Raw genomic sequence first — 20,110 nt, 5'->3', positions numbered from 1 at the left:
ATGGTCCCTCCTATCTGCTTGTTAAGTGGTGACGTAACTGTCACAAGGTACTTCAAGACTCACCACAACTCACAGTGATGAAAGAGTTTGAACTGTTATATGTATGTGTGTGTGTGTGTATATATATATATATATATATATATATATATATATATATATATATATATATACTACCAGTCAAAAGTTTTAGAACACCCCAATTTTTCCAGTTTTGTATTGAAATTCAAGCAATTCAAGTCCAATGAACAGCTTGAAATGGTACGAAGGTAAGCGGTGAATAGCCAGAGGTAAAAAAAAAAAAAAAAGGTAAGGTTAAACAAAACTGAAAAATAATGTACATTTCAGAATTATACAAAAAGGCGAACAAGAAATGGATTAATAACTCAAAGCAGTTCTGCAGCAATGGAGGTTGAGCTAGCCTCGAAAGTTGGTGCTACCAATTCCTACAGGTGTCCCAACGTTTCTTAATTACTTCCAACCCCCTCTGTCTGCATAAAAGTAGTGTTGGAACACACTTTGGTACCATACCGTTGTGAGCATTATTTGAACTGTATTGTACTGCAGAAAGTAGTGTGTTACTATAAAAATGACGAGGAAAAGGCAATTAACAATAGAAGAGAGACAGACCATCATAACACTTTAAAATGTAGATCTTTCCTACAGAGAAATTGCCAAGAAAGTCAAGGTGTCAGTAAGTCCAGTTTCCTTCACCATCAAAAGGCACTCAGAAACTGGGAGAAATGCTGACAGGAAGAGGTCTGGCAGACCCAAAGCCACAACAGAATCAGAAGACAAGTTTCTGAGAGTCAACAGCTTACGTGATAGGTGACTCACAGGACAACAGCTTCAAGCACAGCTCAATAGTGGTCGTAGTAAGCAAGTCTCAGTTTCAACTGTGAAGAGAGGACTTCCAGTTGAAGGTCAAAGCTTGATCAACCTCCATTGCTGCAGAACTGCTTTAAGTTGTTAACCCATTTCTTATTTGCCTTTTTGTATAATTCACAAATGTACAGTTTTGTTTAACCTTACCTTTTTTTTTTTTTTTTTTTTTTTTACCTCTGGCAGTTCACCGCTTAGCTTTGTACCATTTCAAGCTGTTCATTGGACTTGAACTGCTTGAATTTCAATACAAAACTGGAAAAATTGGCGTGTTCTAAAACCGTTGACCGGTAGTGTATTTGAACAGTTAATATAAGGGATATGTAAGATGGCTTCAATACAAAAAGAAAATATAAGTTTACCACTGTCACCTCTCCACCAAGTGACTGAACCAGAGTCCTTCAGGCTGAACATTTGATACCTTTTCTGTTTTCTGTTGTGAATACATAATCATTTAATAGGCTTTTGTGAGATTGGTAAATTATTGCATTCTGTTTTTATCTACATTTTGCAGTGAACCAACTTTTTGGTAATGGGGTTGTAAAAGGTTACTAGTGTGTTGACCCATGGGGATCCACAGATTGTAGATGTGGTAGTTTTTAAGCTGCTATGTATTTGTGCATGCTGTACCGCATTTGTCCAGCAGTCACCACCAAAGTGTTCTGGCTATAGCAATGGGATTGTAAAGCTATTGTATTCCAAAATTACTAATATCTTCCAAAATACTGGTCCTATCAACTTGCCATTTTTTCTACTCTCTTTCTTGATCAAAAATACATAAGTATGCCAAACTGCAGCAGTCAACTCTCTCTGGATTTTGTGTGAATCTCCAGACACACATACACAGAGGCCACTTGGCTTTTATAATATAGATATGTTGTCTAATGAAAAAGTAGGTGGAACTTGCTGATACCATGCCCCTCCTGCTCACTGATACCCTGCCCAGTCAGGGATTGAATTTGTTTGAATTTGAAATTAAAGATAATTGTAAACTCAATTAAATGGGAGCAAATATAACCCTAAGAGTTGGTTTGAAAATATCCAGTCCTCTATGACACTGATTTTACACACACACACACACACACACACACACACACACACACACACACACACAGAGTTCACTCATTCCTTGCTTGCCATTAAAGAAAATTCAGGTAAATGTAGTTACTTTGTAAAAACACGGTTCTTGGCTTTAGGCTTTGTTTATAAGTTTATTGATGCTTTCATCTCATCAGTCGACACCACAACTAAATACTGCATTTTCATGTGTTTTTACTCAGCACAATACAGACCAGTGAGACAGTGTGCATTATGGTACATTTTTTTTCTCGGATGTGTGAACCTCATGTGACACTTATTCACTGTAAAGTCAAGGAAGTTGTCATCTATCATCATCATCTGAAATATCCCATCCCCTCTGTGACATCACTGACAATAGACATCACAGTTTACTTCTATGCTGGGCCTGTCCCCACATTCATATACAGACTGGAATATTTTACATTCTTTACATACATACATACAGTACAGCAGAGACACCGGCAGCAGCTGCTGTGGCTTTAGAAGTACATGAAGTCCTCTCAGGAAGAGCTTTAGTTAAAGGACTATACTGTTTGCAGGCTGGTTGTCAAACACTGCAATCATTTTTTTGGCCACTAGATGGCAGAAAAGCACCATATTTTATAAAGCTTTCAACTGTCATGGTCAGTAGTTTGGGATCTTCCCCTTTAGTTGGATCATCTTTTGTTGAATGGTGCCAGTGTTTCAGGGACTGACAAATCACCATGTTACCATGGCAACAGCAGTCCGGATACAGCAGTTAGAGTACAGGGAACATTATGAATAATGCTCTTAACATAGACAAACCTGGGGTGAATCTCACCTCTTTTAATAAACACAAAACTAAACAGTACATTACAATCATTAGGACAAACTGTGACTTTTCACTTGAAAAAACAATCTTTTTAAGTCTTAAAATCCAAAATGTAAGTTTTAAGGGTACATTTAAGCCATGTATGAACTGATGTACACAATGTTTTGTACAAATTCAATCCATTTCTATCATTTCAATCCAAGTCCTTTCACTTTGACCTTCTGATATTCTGCCCTTGACAATTAACTGGTCTGATGTTGTTTCTCAACATCAGATCTCAATTTATGTTATTTTGTGTTGAGAAAACTGTCTTTTGTCATTCATTTAAATGAGGCTTATTTAATTATTAAGCTTTTAAGTTATTAAACTTTTAAGTTTTATGACCTAACTTTCCTGGTAGGGGGTTCTAGATGGGGTGGCGTGGGTGGGGGCGGGTCTGGTCGTCCCCCTGGTGTTGGGTGGTTCGGCAGCCTGGGGGGGCTACGGCAAGCCACGTTGTGCCCGTGGGGCATGGTGCCTGGGGAGTGGGGGGCTGGTCTCCTTGGTGCATGTACAGGTTCTGCCCCTCCTGCTGGGGTGGGCCCCTCATGCACAGGCCCTGTGCCTATGGGCGCGGCTGGCGCTGCTAGTCTGTTGGCCCCTTGCCGGGTGGGTGGGTGGGGCTGGCTGCATTGCCCCTGCCCAAGGACCCTTGCCCTGCATGAGGGGGATCTCATAGCAGTTCAGTGGTTGCAGTTCTGGCTCTGGCCATGGGGCTGTGCCATGGGGAGTGGTTTTGGGTCCTTGGAGGTCTGTGGGTTGGTGGTGGCCTGTGCCATCCAGGCCATCCCTGCCCTGCTGCTGGTGATGGTGGGCAGGTGCAGTCACAACTTCCCATGCACATATCCATGCACACCTACTAACACACACTCAAACTTGCATCCAGATGTACATCTACAATTGATTGTTGTTACCCTTGGAGTTGCACTGCCCTTGAGCAATTTAACCTCAAAGTCACCTATGTTATTCTGTTGCTATCTTTATTTTTCTTTTTGCACCTGGTTATTGTGATATTGGACTATTTTGTTCTTCAAATTCACTGATATTCTTCTACTGTTGTTGTTACTGTTTATTGTTGTTGTTACTGTTCTGTTTTGGCCTGCCGCTTTATTTGTTTCAGGGTCTGTATCAATGTTTGTTTGTGTATAACCCCTGTCCTGTTCTCCCATCAGGTAACATCCATACAGTAATAAAATAATTAAATCCAACCAATAGGTGGAACTGACCTAAGGTTCAAAACCCTCTTACATCTAAACTGTCAAGCAACTCGTGGCCCTAGTACACTTATATTGGAGACCAAATTGCTGAACAGGACAGGGTTAAAAACCCCCCAAAACAAAACAAAAAAACTTTTAAGGAAATAATTGTATCATCTTTTGCGCATGATAACGGCAGTAAAAATGAGTTAAGGATCCGGGGACTGATCAGATGTATTCAGCCCAGATGTATTCAGTGTTTGTGTCTGTCCACAAAACAAAACAACCCTGGAGTTGTCAAACTAAAGCAGCGTTAGCAGTGTTTAAAAGTCTCTATTTTAAGGATCCTAAAACACCACACCAGTGTTGACACTAGGTGGCAAAGCTTATACATTTTAATACTGTAGTAGTGGGTGGAGCCTAACCCTTGGTCCCTGAACTGTCACTCAACATGAAGGTTCTGTGAAAAGACTGGATGTTTGAAGGTTAACTCAGTCTCTCAAGTTGATGTACTGTACATAATATTTTTTTTGCAAAATAAGAACCCATGGGGAGACCAGGTCCCTCTAAAGAGAACCAAGGTCCCACCACAGAATCTCATGTCAGAAAAACACAGTACAGTTCATTAGAATTGTCTCTATCTGTACAGTAGTCAAATCAGTTTAGATCTCATTTGGATTATGACGTCAATTACACATTCATTAATTCAGACAATATTTATAAGAGAGAATTCAACAAAGTCACAGTTTGTTGTAAAACTGTATCAGACTGTGAAAATATGTGATTACAAAGAATGCACAAATGGCCCAGAGCTTTTGAAGCTGCAGCTTCCATGTGACCGATGTGACTTTCACCTGTTTTGATGCTTTTTTCAGTCCTCCAGTAGGAGGTGAAATAAAATAAAGGCAGTGGTTACGTGGATCAGAGACACATGATGGCGTCCACACTGAGCTTCTCTGCACAAAAATAAGCTGCACTTCACTATCTTTATGACAAAGTGTGAATTTCTTGACTGCAAAATTCTGTTGATAATTTCATGTTTTAAATTGACAGATATATTTGTAAATGAAGGCAGTAAATATGAGTCATTAATGCCTAAATAAACCCAAGGGGATGCTGAAGGACTGGGACATGGACAGTCCTTTTCACTCACATCATCAATGGCTGTTGGAGTCTTGTCCTGTATTGACTGGTCCTCATGTCAGCACCTGAGACTAAGCTCCTCCCCCTCCTCTTCCCCCTCCTCCATTGACGCCTCCTCTTCACAGGTGGAGGCAGAAGGACCTTCATGGTTAGTGTCGTCTCCTCCTCCTCCTTCTCCTATGTCCATCTTCATCTTCCAATCTCCTCCATCTTCCTCATCAGCCCTCCTTCCTCCACCCATCCTCATCTCCTTGTCTTTCAGACCCTCTTCTCCGCCTGAACACATACGTCTTCCCTCCCTTGCATCTCCATCCATGTCCTCCTCATCTTTCTCTACTTCATGTCCATTCCCTGGTGCCCTGGTGCTGATGGACTGGTCTCCGCTCTGCTCTGCTGCCTCTTTGGCCTGGCGGATACAGTTGATCCACTGCTGTTTGTTGAAGGCGTCGCTGGCCTGGAAGCAGTGACTCTGCAGATGAGCTCCAGCACCACATGAAACCCGGAAGAAGTTCTTGGCTGGAAGAATGAGGACACAAAGAGTCAGAAGCAGCTCACACAAATATGTTCATTAGTTTTGAGTTTTAGTGAGTCTTTCAAGTTGGATTTGAGTTTGTTTGAGAAGTATATACGTTGTTTTCATTCATTCATTCATTCACTCATTTATCCTTATAGTTGTGATAGTGTTTATTATGTAGTTACATAGATGGTAGAGGTTTATATTATTTGTACTAACAGCTGCAGTAGCAGTATATCCACTGTTAGTACTTGTATTTGTAGTAGTAGTATTAACAGTTATGGACATTTGTAGTAGTTATTGGTAGTTATACTACCACCAGCCATTCTAGTTTTTAAGTTATAGTTCAGTTTGATGTGCATCCATGTGTCCCCCCCCATCCCCCCCCCCCCCTCCCATTCTCCCTCACTTTCACTCTCTCTTCATTTATCCCTCTCTTTAACTAGTCATGTCAGTGGTCCATCGTCCAGAGTTGGGGTCTACACCAGGTTTCGTCCTGTTAATATATAAAGATAGTTTTTCCTTCCTCTGTCACCAAGTGTTTAGTCCTGTACATTAAGAGTCTAGTTCAGACCAGCTCTAACTGGAAAGGATCATCATATAACTTTAGTTATGATGTGACACTATATAAATAAAATTTGATTGATTGATTTATTCATTTAGGGGTGCCAGAGCCCATCCCAGCTCCCATTGGGTGAAAGCGGCCACACCCCTGCAACTTTAAAACATGTGTTCAGCTGCGTCTGTGCATGTCAAACAGATGGTGATTTTTTTTTTCTTTTTTTTTCTAATCTCTGTTTGGTTTTCCTGTCCATCCTTTGGTTTGTGTTTATGGTTGTGTTTTGCTTTTATGTTTGAACACACACGTATTAGTACATTTGGGTCAAGGACACAGGACGGTGTTAATGCAGAATCAGATACAGATGTGAGATGGAAGGTGATGAAAGGACTGACTCCTCTCATTGTTACTGAAGGCTCCTCTGATGGACCCGCCCATCCTCATCTCTCCATCTGATAGGTCCTCCAGGTCCAGCTGCCGGATGGGGATTGGCTGTCGGCAGAGCTGGTAGCTGACGGGCTGGTCGTTGATAGACACGGACCGGGTGATGACCAGGATGTCCTGGAAAAGGAAGACGTGGAGTTTCTGCAGAGACACAGAGTCCAGGTATGAGTATGGATAGAGTCTGGACGGAGACCAGGTCATGGGGAGCCAATCAGAGTACAGACCACGCCTCTGTTGTTCTTCAGTTCACCGTGGCAGCTGAGTGTCCTGGAGCGCTCAATGAGGACGTCCCTCTGTCCGTCCTCTGTGTACAGCAGCCGCTCTTTGTAATACTGACACTCCGACTCTCCGGTCTGTCTGTTGATGTCGGCCACCACACTCTGAACCATCTGCATCTGTAGAGCACACAACCAATCAGCTTCAGCACACAGCCATCCAGCAGCCAATCAGCTTTAACACGCAGCCATTCAGCAGCCAATTAGCTTCACCTTCCAAAGTATTGCTCATTTCATCCAAACGTTCAGATCTGCGCAATAAAACATGAAGTTGTGTTTGTTTCTATTTTCCTATTTGTGTGAAGATGAAACAGTGAAACCAATAAAATGTCAATAAATAAAATGTTCTTCCATGTTTGATTCATTGCATGGTGACTCAATAGTAGAAAAACTGACAATGCAATTTTTCTGTTATAAAATACAGAGTCACAGAACTTTCACCAGAGGACTTGAGTAACTTTACTATAAAGTGGTGGTGAAATTTGCTGAGGAGTCCATCTGTCTTAAATAGTTTAACAATGTAAGTTCTACCTAAATCAACCTTTGAAATGGAAAGAAGCAGCGATTTGACATTTTCTTGATAATTCTACTTGACTGATTGATTATTATTGATATTGACTTAATTGCATTTTTTTCAGTTCACTTAGTAACTGTAACTGTTTGCTGTGTGTCGTTATCCTACTTTATTTCCTTAGCAGCACCACCACTGTAGAAAATGTCTGTACAAATATGAGAGTTCTCTGGTAAATCAGATAAATAAACATCAACATCACTTTTTCTTTTTTCTGCCGTTTTGGGCCTTGATCTAATGCACATGTCTTCTGCGTCCATGTGATTGCAGCGCTGGCTTATCTGTGGTACCAGGACTGGACTCACCGCCTCATCCAACAGCTGCCAGTCTGGGTGGTCATTGGGCGTGTGCTTCAGGATCTCCCTGAGCAATAAGGGGTATTTGACGAGGCGGCTGCGGGGGATGTCCAGGAAGTTCCACAGGTCCAGTTTCCTGCTGAAGGGCGATTGAAGGCAGCGCTGCAGAAAGTCCTGAACCCGCCGGTCCTGCTTCTTCTGATCCAACAGGGCTTTGGCTTTGACCTGGTTGCTGCAGTACGGCGTGTAGGAGGACAGACAGGGCAGCTGCAACCACACACACATATCAACCACGGCAACAAATACAGCATCTATAAACTCAAATTCAAAAAAAGGCTTTATTGGCATTATAAACAAACGCTTACATTACCAAAGCAAATTATTCAGTCCAACGTGAAATGTACTAAGAGTACAAATATAAGAAGGCTATTATTATTAAAATAAAGATGAGGCATTTAAAAATACAGCCGTCATTTTATATATATATATATATATATATATATATATACACACACATAAAATTTATTTATTTATTTCACAGACGATTAACCTTTTTAATCTGATTAATCACAGGGTTGCTGTGTTCCATTAATCACAATTAAATATCATTCATTTTTAATCTATATTAATCGTGTTTCATTTTGCATGAGCAAACAGACTCAAGAAAGAAGGGACTATATATGCACTTAACGTGTTTATTCAACACCTTCAACAGTTTGAACAAAACAACTTGAAACAGCTGTTCTGTCTTGTTTTTTTTTGTACTCATATTTCCCATCCAGCGAGCCAACGTGCTGTTTAGCATCTTCCATCTTTATGGGTTGGTTCTGTTGCCTGTCACTACCAGATCAACTGCCTAATTGCACATGCGCAACAGTAACTGTACTTGGACAAACTGTCTAAAATGTGTTGCCAGAGACATTCAGAGTCAGGTTTGTTAACTGCATTAAAAAAAAAAAAATAAATAAAATTATATTATATATATGTATATATATAAACACACATAAACACACACACACACACACATACATACATACACATATATATACACACACAGCACAAATACAGATAAGATATACAGATCAGTCAGTATTTACTCACCCAGTCAGTCAGGATGTGTCCAACATGGTCTGTAGTCCCATCTGGGTTTCTGGCATCACGAAGGCACCTCAGCAAGTCTAAGAAGAGAGGGATAAAAAAAAAAAAATCTTAATAAAATCATTCAAAAAACCCTGCATAATTAAACTGTAAGCTGCATAATAAACTGTAATGTTCAGTATGATGAAGGTGCAGAATGACATTTCAATGCATGGTAAAAATAGGTTTATTACCAGAGTTTAACCATCAGACAGAGGTCAGTTATTCAGTTATTGTAAAGTGAGATGTCATGGGGCACGAAATTCAATTAATTTACCTAAATATTAAAATGAAGACATTTAACATAATAGTCATTGTTGTAAAGTTAAAATAACAAAATAAATACTTTTTAAAAATGTGTTTTAGAAGAATGTAACATGTAACACATGTAAAAATGCACTAGAACCAAATTTCATTGCATTGACTCCAAAACGCAATTAAGAAAATAAATACATTGAAACATAAAAAGTGCTGTGTGCAGATAGTTAAAAAAAAACTGTTTAAAAGTCTATAAAACTGTTGTAGTTTTAATGTCTCCAGGATGGCCTGTTTGGCTGCAGTAGCACTGGTTCTCTGTAAAACATAGAAGACAATCCTTCATATGCGATTAAAAACAAGAACACGTCTGACCTTCATGCAGTGGGATGAGAGAGTCTAAAGTCCCGAAGATCTGGTTCAGTTCCTGCTCAGTCATGATGGACAACGTCAGCATGGGGTCATGGTAGACCTGCAACACACACACACACACACACACACACACACACACACACACACACACACACAGTCTGATATATGGAAGAGTATAGAATGCAAGGACAGTCAAATTCCATGTTCAGTGTTTTTGTTTACCTTCTTGGCCAACGTCAAATCCTCCACCAGGTCCTGTTCACCCTGAGCCAACTCGAATATGGCCTGAGGACAGAGAGGACATGACAGGTGAGGAGGACAGACAGGGACAGGACAGGGGAGGAGGACAGACAGAACAGGTGGAGGAGGACAGACAGAATGTCTACAGGATTATTATAGTTCACAACAACTAACAGCAAAAAGCTCAGTTTACTGGAGATGATTTGATGTGACTTTCAGGAGCAGGATGACACTCCCCTTCCTGTCACATGATTGTAAATGTCTACCTGCGCTACACACCTTTGCCTCATCGCCTCGTGCGGACAACCCTTTCCTTTTCTATCACCTTTACCACGGACCACTTGTCTCACCTGTTATATCTACATTTTCCCCAAAGTCAGAACAGAACTAGGAGAGACCACTTTTAAATAAATAACCTACAAAAGGATCTAAAACTGAAGGACCTAAAACTGAATGATCTAAAATGGAAGGAGCTAAAACTGAAAGATCTGAAACTGAAGGATCTAAAACTCAAGGATCTAAAACTGAAGGAGCAAAAACTGAAGGATGTTGGTTTATATGCATTTTTTAATATAGTGTGTTATGTATGTTTTTGGTGTGGATGTATGGATGAAATTTCTATTTGTTGTAACTTCTGCTGCTGCTGTCTTGACCACAACATTTCTTTTAATCTCAACAGGTCTTTTATCCTGGTTTTTCCTTGTTTAATGGTGAAATGTATTAACACCTGCGTGTCTCACCTCCTGTCGTTTGATGTCTCGTGGACTCAGTGCTGGTGTTGCTCCCAGATGGACGTCGAATGTCTCACTCCACAGTTTGCTGTCGCGCCGTTTGGTGGTTGAGGCCGCTGCTGTGGATGCTCGCGTTGACGTCAGCAGAGGAGGAAGGTTCGACACTGTGGCCGAGATAACACGTGTCTTCATTGTCGATGAGAAAGGAGGAGGAGCAGCTCTCTCCGTCCTACTGTCAGTACGAAAACTGATAGAACGCTGAGGATGAAGAGGTAGAAAGACAGATAAGACATCACAGGGACAAACCCCTTTATGCATCCACAGTATTTAGCTTTGATCCCATGTTCCCTAATACTCACAAACACTGTTACACACTGTTATATACACATTCATGCACATATAATAAAACAAAACACTCACGTTTGGAGTCAGCATGACCACAATTATGTAATACACCTAATCTATGTATAGCACCTTCCACTCCATTGTAAAATAAATAGAACAAAATACAATAAAAGAAATTAATTTAAATAGATGAGTCATTTCATTGTGTAAAAACATTCCTCCATTTTCACAGTGCCAAGGATAAATGCATAATCTAACCATATAAACAATCAGAGGCTGGTCTGGTTGTAAGGAATTTCAATCAAGTTCAGGTGCTGATGTGAAACTTGAAAGATGGAAAAAAGCAGATCTTTACATGGTTATTTTTCTATTGATGCGATTATGACAGATTTACATCAGACCTGATACTTACACAAGGCAGATTTTATTTTGACTGGACTGTCATTCACATAATACTAAGAAACACAGGTTGAGATAAGAGACAGAAACACAACTGTTTTTATGCTTATGAATTAGCTTATTAGATAGGATACTAACATACTCCTATATCAACAATATACTAATACAATATACTATTTTAAAATATTAAACTAAAAAAATTGAATATATCTTTTATACACATTACATCTAAGATGATTTGGCCTTCAGGCTCAGTGTGACATGTTAATCCTTTATTGGGCAAGTGACTATTTTTGGTCATTTCCACATACATTAAAAGATACTGACAGAAACAGTTACAGTGAGAACAGTGAGTCAACAATCTCAGAGCCAATGTGGTCTACAGGGTCTGTAAGGTCCACCTCTGCATGAACAGTGAGTGTACCTGCTTTGTTAGGTGCCATGAAGTAATGGTACTAATGTAAGGAATGATGTTAAAAGGGTTAATGTGGATGAGGACAGGTGTCTGGATCAGCACTAATGTTGGTCTAATGTTCTAAAAGCCATGTTCTAATGTTATCAAATACATGTTCCTTTCATCTAACATGAGTTTTTATTATATATTTTTTTAAATTTACTTCTTGGATTTTTCGTTTTTTGCCACTTACAGGAAAGGAACCAAATGTGGTAACTTCACTGACCTTGATTTTCTACATATCAATGAAGAAATGCTGAAAAATTTCACAAAAGTAATAAAGTCTTGTTATTTCCTCAAATAACACACTAAGGTTGAGGAGTATATATGAATGTAAAAATGTCTGTGTAGTTTGTCATTTGCCCAGGTGATCATTCTTCTTGGTAGTTCTTCTCGGTTCACTGGACTGGTTTAATCCCAATTTAAGTGTTAGGGTCGTATGGAGGGGGTGTGTCCCTGGTGGTAGGGTTTTTAGTGGGTATTGTGTGTGAGTTTCAAAGTTGTTGACCAGAGAAGTGGGTCACTGTCCAAATCCTTCAGTTGGGGGATTTGTTTGGTTTCAGGTGAGTCCAAGTGTGGAAGGTTGTTGGTTGAAAACTGTTTGGGAAAGTTACTTAAAATGGTGCTATAGGTTTTTGACAAGTGGAGTCTCAGACCACCACCTCTGTTCAGGGAAGGATTTTCTACTTTCACAAAAATGACTTCTTTGACTCCTTTCTCAAACCATTTACCTAAGAAACTTAGAATATTTCACATAGACATAACAAACGTGAGCCTGTATTTGTTTTAGTTGGGTGTTAGTTCTATGTTCAGTTGGATCCAAATGTGTTATTCAGTCATTCATTCATTCATTTTCTGAACCTGCTTTATCCTCACTGGGGTCGTGGAGGTCACTGGAGCCTATCTCAGCTACTTATGGGCGGAGGCAGGGTACACCCTGGACAAGTCGCCAGTTCATCACAGGGCTGATATATAGAGACAAACCGATTACTCTCACATTCACACCTATGTGCAATTTAGATTAACCAGTTAACCTATCAGTGCATGTCTTTGGATGGTGGGAGGAAGCCGGAGTACCCGAAGACAACCCACGCAGACACGGGGAGAACATGCAAACTCCACACAGAAAGGTCCCACCCCCATTGACTGGAGTTGGAATCGAACCCAGGACCTTCTTGCTATGAGGCAAGGCCAAATGTGTTACTTTTATATTTACCTCCACCAAGGAACGGTGGAGGTTATGTTATCATTGGGGTTTGTCTGTTTGTTTGTCTCTCTGTCAGCAAGATAACTCAAAAAGTTATGGACGGATTTGGATGAAATTTTGAGGAAATGCTGATACTTAATCAAATCAGACTGAGGAAAATACTTGATAGATTAACCCATTACAAAAGCTAGAAAAGCACTCAGAGAGCGTAGACCTCTGCCAAAGCAGATACACTATATTGCCAAAAGTATTGGCTCACCCATCCAAATAATCAGAATCAGGTGTTCCAATCACTTCCATGGCCACAGGTGTATAAAATCAAGCACCTAGGCATGCAGACTGCTTTTACAAACATTTGTGAAAGAATGGGTCGCTCTCAGGAGCTCAGTGAATTCCAGCGTGGAACTGTGATAGGATGCCACCTGTGCAACAAATCCAGTGGTGAAATTTCCTCGCTCCTAAATATTCCACAGTCAACTGTCAGCTGTATTATAAGAAAGTAGAAGTGTTTGGGAACGACAGCAACTCAGCCACGAAGTGGTAGGCCACGTAAACTGACGGAGCGGGGTCAGCGGATGCTGAGGCGCATAGTGCGAAGAGGTCGCCAACTTTCTGCAGAGTCAATCACTACAGACCTCCAAACTTCATGTGGCCTTCAGATTAGCTCAAGAACAGTGTGCAGAGAGCTTCATGGAATGGGTTTCCATGGCCGAGCAGCTGCATCCAAGCCATACATCACCAAGTGCAATGCAAAGCACCGGATGCAGTGGTGTAAAGCACGCCGCCACTGGACTCTAGAGCAGTGGAGGCACGTTCTCTGGAGTGACGAATCGCGTTTCTCCATCTGGCAATCTGATGGACGGGTCTGGGTTTGGCGGTCGCCAGGAGAACGATACTTGTCGGACCGCGTTGTGCCAAGTGTAAAGTTTGGTGGAGGGGGGATTATGGTGTGGGGTTGTTTTTCAGGAGCTGGGCTTGGCCCCTCAGTTCCAGTGAAAGGAACTGTGAATGCTTCAGCACACCAAGATATTTTGGACAATTCCATGCTCCCAACTTTTGGAGCTGGCCCCTTCCTCTTCCAACATGACTGTGCACCAGTGCACAAAGCAAGGTCCATAAAGACATGGATGACAGAGTCTGCTGTGGATGAACTTGACTGGCCTGCACAGAGTCCTGACCTCAACCCCATAGAACACCTTTGGGATGAATTAGAGCGGAGACTGAGAGCCAGGCCTTCTGTCCAACATCAGTGTGTGACCTCACAAATGCGTTTCTGGAAGAATGGTCAAAAATTCCCATGAACACACTCCTAAACCTTGTGGACTACCTTCCCAGAAGAGTTGAAGCTGTTAGAGCTGCAAAGGGTGGACCCATGTCATATTGAACCCCATAGACTAGGAATGGGATGTCACTTAAATTCATATAAGAGTCAAGGCAGGTGAGCAAATACTTTTGGCAATATAGTGTAAGTCCCCCCCCCCACCATTACCACCAAAATGTAATCATTTGTTCCTTGTGCCAGTATCAACATTTACAGAAAATTTCATCAAAATCCTTTCATAACTCCCAAACAAATAATCAGACAAACCCCGATGAAAACATAACCTCCGCAAAGGTAATAATAAATGCTGAATAGAGTTGGACCGGTGTCTGTTCATGATGATGGGATGGAGGTTCTCTCTGTGGATAAACCCCACTTCAGGTGAACTTTGACTCAAACATGCAGATTTGAGTTGGTACCTGCAGCGTCTGACCAATCCTCTTCAGCGGTGCGGTCTTGACGGGTGGCAGCAGGTTGGCCAGAGACGTCACCCTGGACACGGGTTTACTGCGTTTGGTGCTGGGCTCCTGAGGAGACAGGGAAAATATACAGGAATCAGTCAAACAACTGCACATGAGAAACAAACAACCTCCGTACACACAACCAATCAATAAGACCAGTGTGTGCCAAATCAGTAAGTGTGTGTGTGGTTGTATATTTCTTACATTATGGGAACATGCCATGAAAATCTGTTTCCACAGTAACTTGTGGGGACAAATCATATCATTGAAATGTAAATCATTTAATTAAAAAGTTATGAGTGGATCTGTACAAGTATCAGACCAATATTCATTACTCCATAAAGACCAAACATCCACCTTTAACCTAAACTTTAACCGGTACTGATGTAACTGTTTAATACCTGTTGATCCACTAATCCTATTAATCCATCTAAATAACTGGTGTAAAATATAGTTTGTCGTTTTTTCATGGTCATCAGATATGATCCATTTGGCCATTCAGAGGCTCCATAGTGAACATGGAAACACAATCATCTTCTACAACACTGACTCACCAGTAAAATCCACAGAGTTTGATCAGTGACAGTGGATGGACACAGAGGGGTTGTATATAGATTAAAATAAAATGAACAAAAAAAAAAAAAAAAAAAAAAATGTGCAGAATAATAAATAACATAAAAAAGAAGCACAAAATAGACTACAATTAAGTAAAAAACAATGAAATAAGAAACAAAATGAGCAAAACCCGCCAAAGTGATCAATAAAAGGAACAACAATGATTAGAAAAATGAATAAAATACTAAGTAACATGAATATAATAAGCCACAAACTAGGGCTGCACGATTTTGGCAAAAAAAAAAATCCAGATTTTTTCCTCTAAAAACTCGATTTTCGATTTTGATTTTGATTTTTGGGTAAAACTACAAAAGACAACAGAAGTCAGCATGTCGTTTTCGTGAGCAGCCCACAATGCAAGGCACTGCTCTGACCTCAAATCTGTGATGGTATCACGTGATGAACCCACAGAAGTTTATTTTTTCTTAATTAAATCTTTATTGAATTAAGTAGAGTATACAAACAATGTATACAACAAGAAAATAACATAAGTTTGCCAGGGGGAATACACTATAATACAATGTCCAAATCAGAGCAAATACTGATTGTTTTTACACCTTTTTTATATCTGCCTTTTTGTTTTCAGATTTATTTAACACCTTTAAAAAAAGTTCAACATGTTTCAAAAAATAAATAGTATTTGGTTTTGTGTTCCAGAACTTACATTTGTGAATGAAAAATTTAGCAAGTAAGAGGACTAATTTATTTATTTATTTATTTATTTATTCTGGGTATCTGGGCCCACAGAAGTGATACCAGTGTAAGTCAGTGACAGGCATCAGTCGTGTGTGCGTGGACCACGTTAATATGAGTGATCCACATGCGGTTCTATTTAAACTGGGGGATCTGTGCGTGGAATAGACCGACCCAGGACACGCTGGAGGGATTCTATGTGTGGAGCTGGTGGATGTGTGTGGGCACAGGGCTGTCTGAGCTCCTCTTCTGAGGCTGATGACCCCGAGACCCGGACCCAGATCGGAAGAAGACAGTACGGTACGGATCCGGGACAACGGAAGATGAGTGATCCGCATGCAGTTATATTTCAGTTGCGGGATCCGTGCGTGAAGCCACAGCTTACATTGCTATAAGTACTGCGGGCTCATTAACACATTTAAAGTCCGGTCATTACACGGACTTCTGTGACAGACCGCTGTCACTGATAGGAGGAGGAGCCTACGGGAGTCCGCAAGCGTGCGGCCCGCAGGCACAAGAGAGATGAAATCGATTTTACGATTTCCCTTTTTAAAAAATTGTCCTAATTAAAAAATCCGATTTCGATTTAAAATCGATTAATCGTGCAGCCCTACCACAAACTGAACAAAATTGGAAAAAAATAAAAAATCAACAAAATGAACAAAAACAAATTAAAAAAATCTCCAAAATAATACATAACATGCCGAAAATAAGCAACAAGTTGAACAAAAACAGCCGAAGTTGTCACAGTTTGTTTTGCTGCCGTCTCCTTCCTGACACTGTCACTTCATCTACAACATTAGTTCTGCCATCCTCTCCCTCACCATGCCACACCTAATCAGCCAAACCCATTCCACCTGTCTGCTCCCTCTCTCTCATCCTGCCAGCCACACCCACCTCATCAGGTCAACTCTCCTCACCTGCTTACCCAGCTGCAGCTCATCCCCCAATCAGCCCGGAATGTAAGTCTCACTGGCTCTCCAGTCTTTATCAGATTGTCTTCAGAATCCTGCCAGACTCTACAGCACTACCTGAACCCACTTTCCTGTTTCTGATCCCTGGCTGATTTGGACCATGTCTTTTCGCCTCAGTCCTGGTGCCTGACCTGTTTCCTGCCGGTGATTCTGAGTTTGGTCATTTTGGATTTTTTTGGTTTTGACTCTGCTTGGCCTGACCACGTCTCTTCACCTGTCTCCCGGTAACCTGCCTGCCTTCGACCCTGGACCACATCTCTTCATAGTCACCCTGCTTGTCCCACTCTCTGCACAGTGTGTGTGTTCAATAAAGACATTTCTGAACTATTCTAAGCCTGGTGTAGTGCACTTGGGTCCAAACCACCCCTGTGATAAAAGTCATGAATAAAATGGATAAAAAAAAAAATTGAACTGATTGACTCACCAGTAAAACCAATTTTGAGTTTGATCAATGACAGTAGATAAAATACACAAAAAACCTCCAAAATAATAGAGAAAAAAATGAACCAAAGTATCTAGTAAAATGAACAAACATTTATAATGAATCAACAAAATAAGTAACATTAACAAAATAAGCCACAAACTAAACTAAACTGAAGGAAAAAAAAAAAAGTCAAGAAAATGAATAAACATAAGTATTGACCAGAAGTGTAAAGTAGTAAAACCCATGGAGTTGGATCAATGACAGCGGATGGAGACACTGGGTTTATGTTCAGTTAATGAGAGATTTGACTGAAAGACACTTTTTCTTCAGTTTTCTCTGTTTTGGTATATTAACCTTTGAATTTAGTCTGAGCTTTAATGAACATTTACATGATCAGTGAATAAAATACAGGAAAATACTGAATTTTACTCAGAAAAATGCTAACAAAATACAAACAAAAACAAAATAAATACAGAGGGTAATATTAGAATAATAAATAAATAAATGGTGATAAATCACTTGGGACAAAACTAAAATCATTTGGAAGTTGTGGGTCTTTAAGGGTTAAAGGAAACAAACAAGAAAACATTTTAAAGCTTGACTTATATGAGCTGTAAAATAAAATAATACAAATGTCTAATGCCTTTATAGCTGCTGAGCTATAGTCTAACCCCTGGTATGAATGGTACTGAGACAGAACCACAGGTATGGAGCCCATTTACACCAGGTTCTGGTTCTAGATTCAGGACAGCTGTTCCTGTACCACAGCTGTGGGTTTGTGTTATGTATCTGAATGTAGTGGAGTAAAAAGGACAATGTCCGCCTTTAAGATGGATTGGAGTGGAGACACAAAGCACAAGAAAATACCCAAGTACAAGTATGTGAAATGTGTATTTAAAGATACACAGTGACATTTCAAATCCATGATTGTGTTAAGTATTAGTGGAGACACGTTCAGATACAGACCAGTGTTTGTTCTGAACCCTGCAGCCTTCAGTCAGATGACCCACTGCAACAGATCAACCAGCGCTGGGTTCACAGATAAGCACCAACCACCAGATCCCAAACAGAACCAGCACCAACCACCAGATCCCAAACTGAACCAGTACCAACCACCCGACCCCAAACACAAACAGAACCAACTACCAGATCCCAAACAGAACCAGCACCAACCACCAGATCCCAAACTGAACCAGTACCAACCACCCGACCCCAAACACAAACAGAACCAACTACCAGATCACAAACAGAACCAGCACCAACCACCCAACCCAGAACAGAACCAACACCAACCACCAGACCCCAAACAGAATCAACACCAACCACCCAACCTCAAACAGAACCAGCACCAATCACCTGATCCCAAACACAAACAGAACCAGCACCAATGACCAAACCTCAAACAGAACCAGCACCAACCATCGGACCCCAAACAGCCTCTGCACAAACATTGACATCTGCAGCTTTAAAAATATTATTATTATTGTTCAATGCTTTAAACAGTTTAACCCATAAAGAGCCGGTACTCCTTTTGTGGTAGCTCCCCAAAGAATTTCTTTCTATATTTAACCTTTCTTAAGTAATTTTTTACCATTTATTGTAATATTATCGTCTGTATTTAGCATTTTTTCAGTGTAAATCCTGTATTTTCCTATATTTAATTAACAGATCATGTGGATGTTCATTAAAGCGCAGAGTGAATTCATAGGTTATTATATCAGAAACAGAGAAAACTGAAGAACAAGTGCCTTTTTCAGTCAAATCTCTCATTAACTGAACATAAACTCAGAATCCATCATCCACTGTGATTGATCCAACTCCATGGGTTTTACTGGTGAATCAATGCAGAAGATGACGATGTTTCCACGTTCACTCCAGAGCTTCTGAATGTCCAAATGGGTCATACCTGATGACCATGAAAAGATGACAAACTATATTTTACACCAATTATTTTCATGTATTAATGATAGGATTAGTGGATCAGCAGGTAATAAACAGTTTACATCAGTGGATGGTTTGGTTGCCAGTGGCTGTTTGGGTCTTTATATGTAAATGTTAAAATTTTTTACTTATTTTTAATTATTGCCAATAGATTTTATATTTACATCCACTATAAATAAAAAAAAAATCATAATAAAACAATTCTCTGTTGATAATTGAGTGCTACAAACAAACAAACAAACAAAAAATAAGCCATGACCTGATCCAGACTCTAACTGGTCTCCTGTGGTCTTTATTGGCTACTGATGTTCACTGCGGATAATACATTTCCATTGGACTTGTTTAAGTGCTTCTGTGGTTGATGAAGCTTCATCTGATTTAATGGGACAAAAATCAATCCTGTGAAACAGAGTTATCGACTTCAGCAGGTTCACAACAGGCAAATCAACCGATGTATGACTGAACCCATAGACGACACTGACACAAATAGGATAGAACAAGAAAACAAAACAAGACTAGATCATATTAATGTAGGAGGATGTACATTTGGCCTGATTAGATTAGATTAGATGGAATCAGATTAAATTAGATTTGATCAGATCAGATTAGATTAGATCAGAACAGATTAGATCAGATTAGATTAGTTTGACCAGATTAGATTAGATCACATTAGATTACATTAGATTAGATCAGATTAGATTAGATTAGTTTGATCAGATTAGATTATTTTAGATTACAGATATTCTGTTGTC

General features: G+C 40.1%; 1 protein-coding gene across 3 annotated transcripts in view; it reads right to left on the bottom strand.

The window, feature by feature from the left end:
* Positions 1-2,522: 2,522 nt before the first annotated feature.
* Positions 2,523-20,110, bottom strand: part of arhgef3 (Rho guanine nucleotide exchange factor (GEF) 3) — a 43,661-nt gene continuing 26,073 nt past the window's right edge. For all 3 annotated transcript variants that reach the window (XM_030134476.1, XM_030134478.1, XM_030134477.1), the window contains 9 exons: positions 14,670-14,777; positions 10,534-10,782; positions 9,776-9,838; positions 9,557-9,653; positions 8,891-8,967; positions 7,799-8,056; positions 6,872-7,042; positions 6,599-6,788; positions 2,523-5,646 (listed from right to left, as the gene is read on the bottom strand). In XM_030134476.1, the coding sequence (XP_029990336.1) occupies positions 5,189-5,646; positions 6,599-6,788; positions 6,872-7,042; positions 7,799-8,056; positions 8,891-8,967; positions 9,557-9,653; positions 9,776-9,838; positions 10,534-10,782; positions 14,670-14,777 (1,671 nt within the window). In that variant the 3' untranslated portion in view covers positions 2,523-5,188. The remainder of the gene's footprint in view (positions 5,647-6,598; positions 6,789-6,871; positions 7,043-7,798; positions 8,057-8,890; positions 8,968-9,556; positions 9,654-9,775; positions 9,839-10,533; positions 10,783-14,669; positions 14,778-20,110) is intronic.

This window comes from Sphaeramia orbicularis, chromosome 5, assembly GCF_902148855.1.
Source record: "Sphaeramia orbicularis chromosome 5, fSphaOr1.1, whole genome shotgun sequence".
Lineage (NCBI taxonomy): Eukaryota > Metazoa > Chordata > Actinopteri > Kurtiformes > Apogonidae > Sphaeramia > Sphaeramia orbicularis.
The sequence above is the reverse complement of the archived record's forward strand: the minus strand, read 5'-3'. Positions and strand labels throughout refer to the sequence as shown.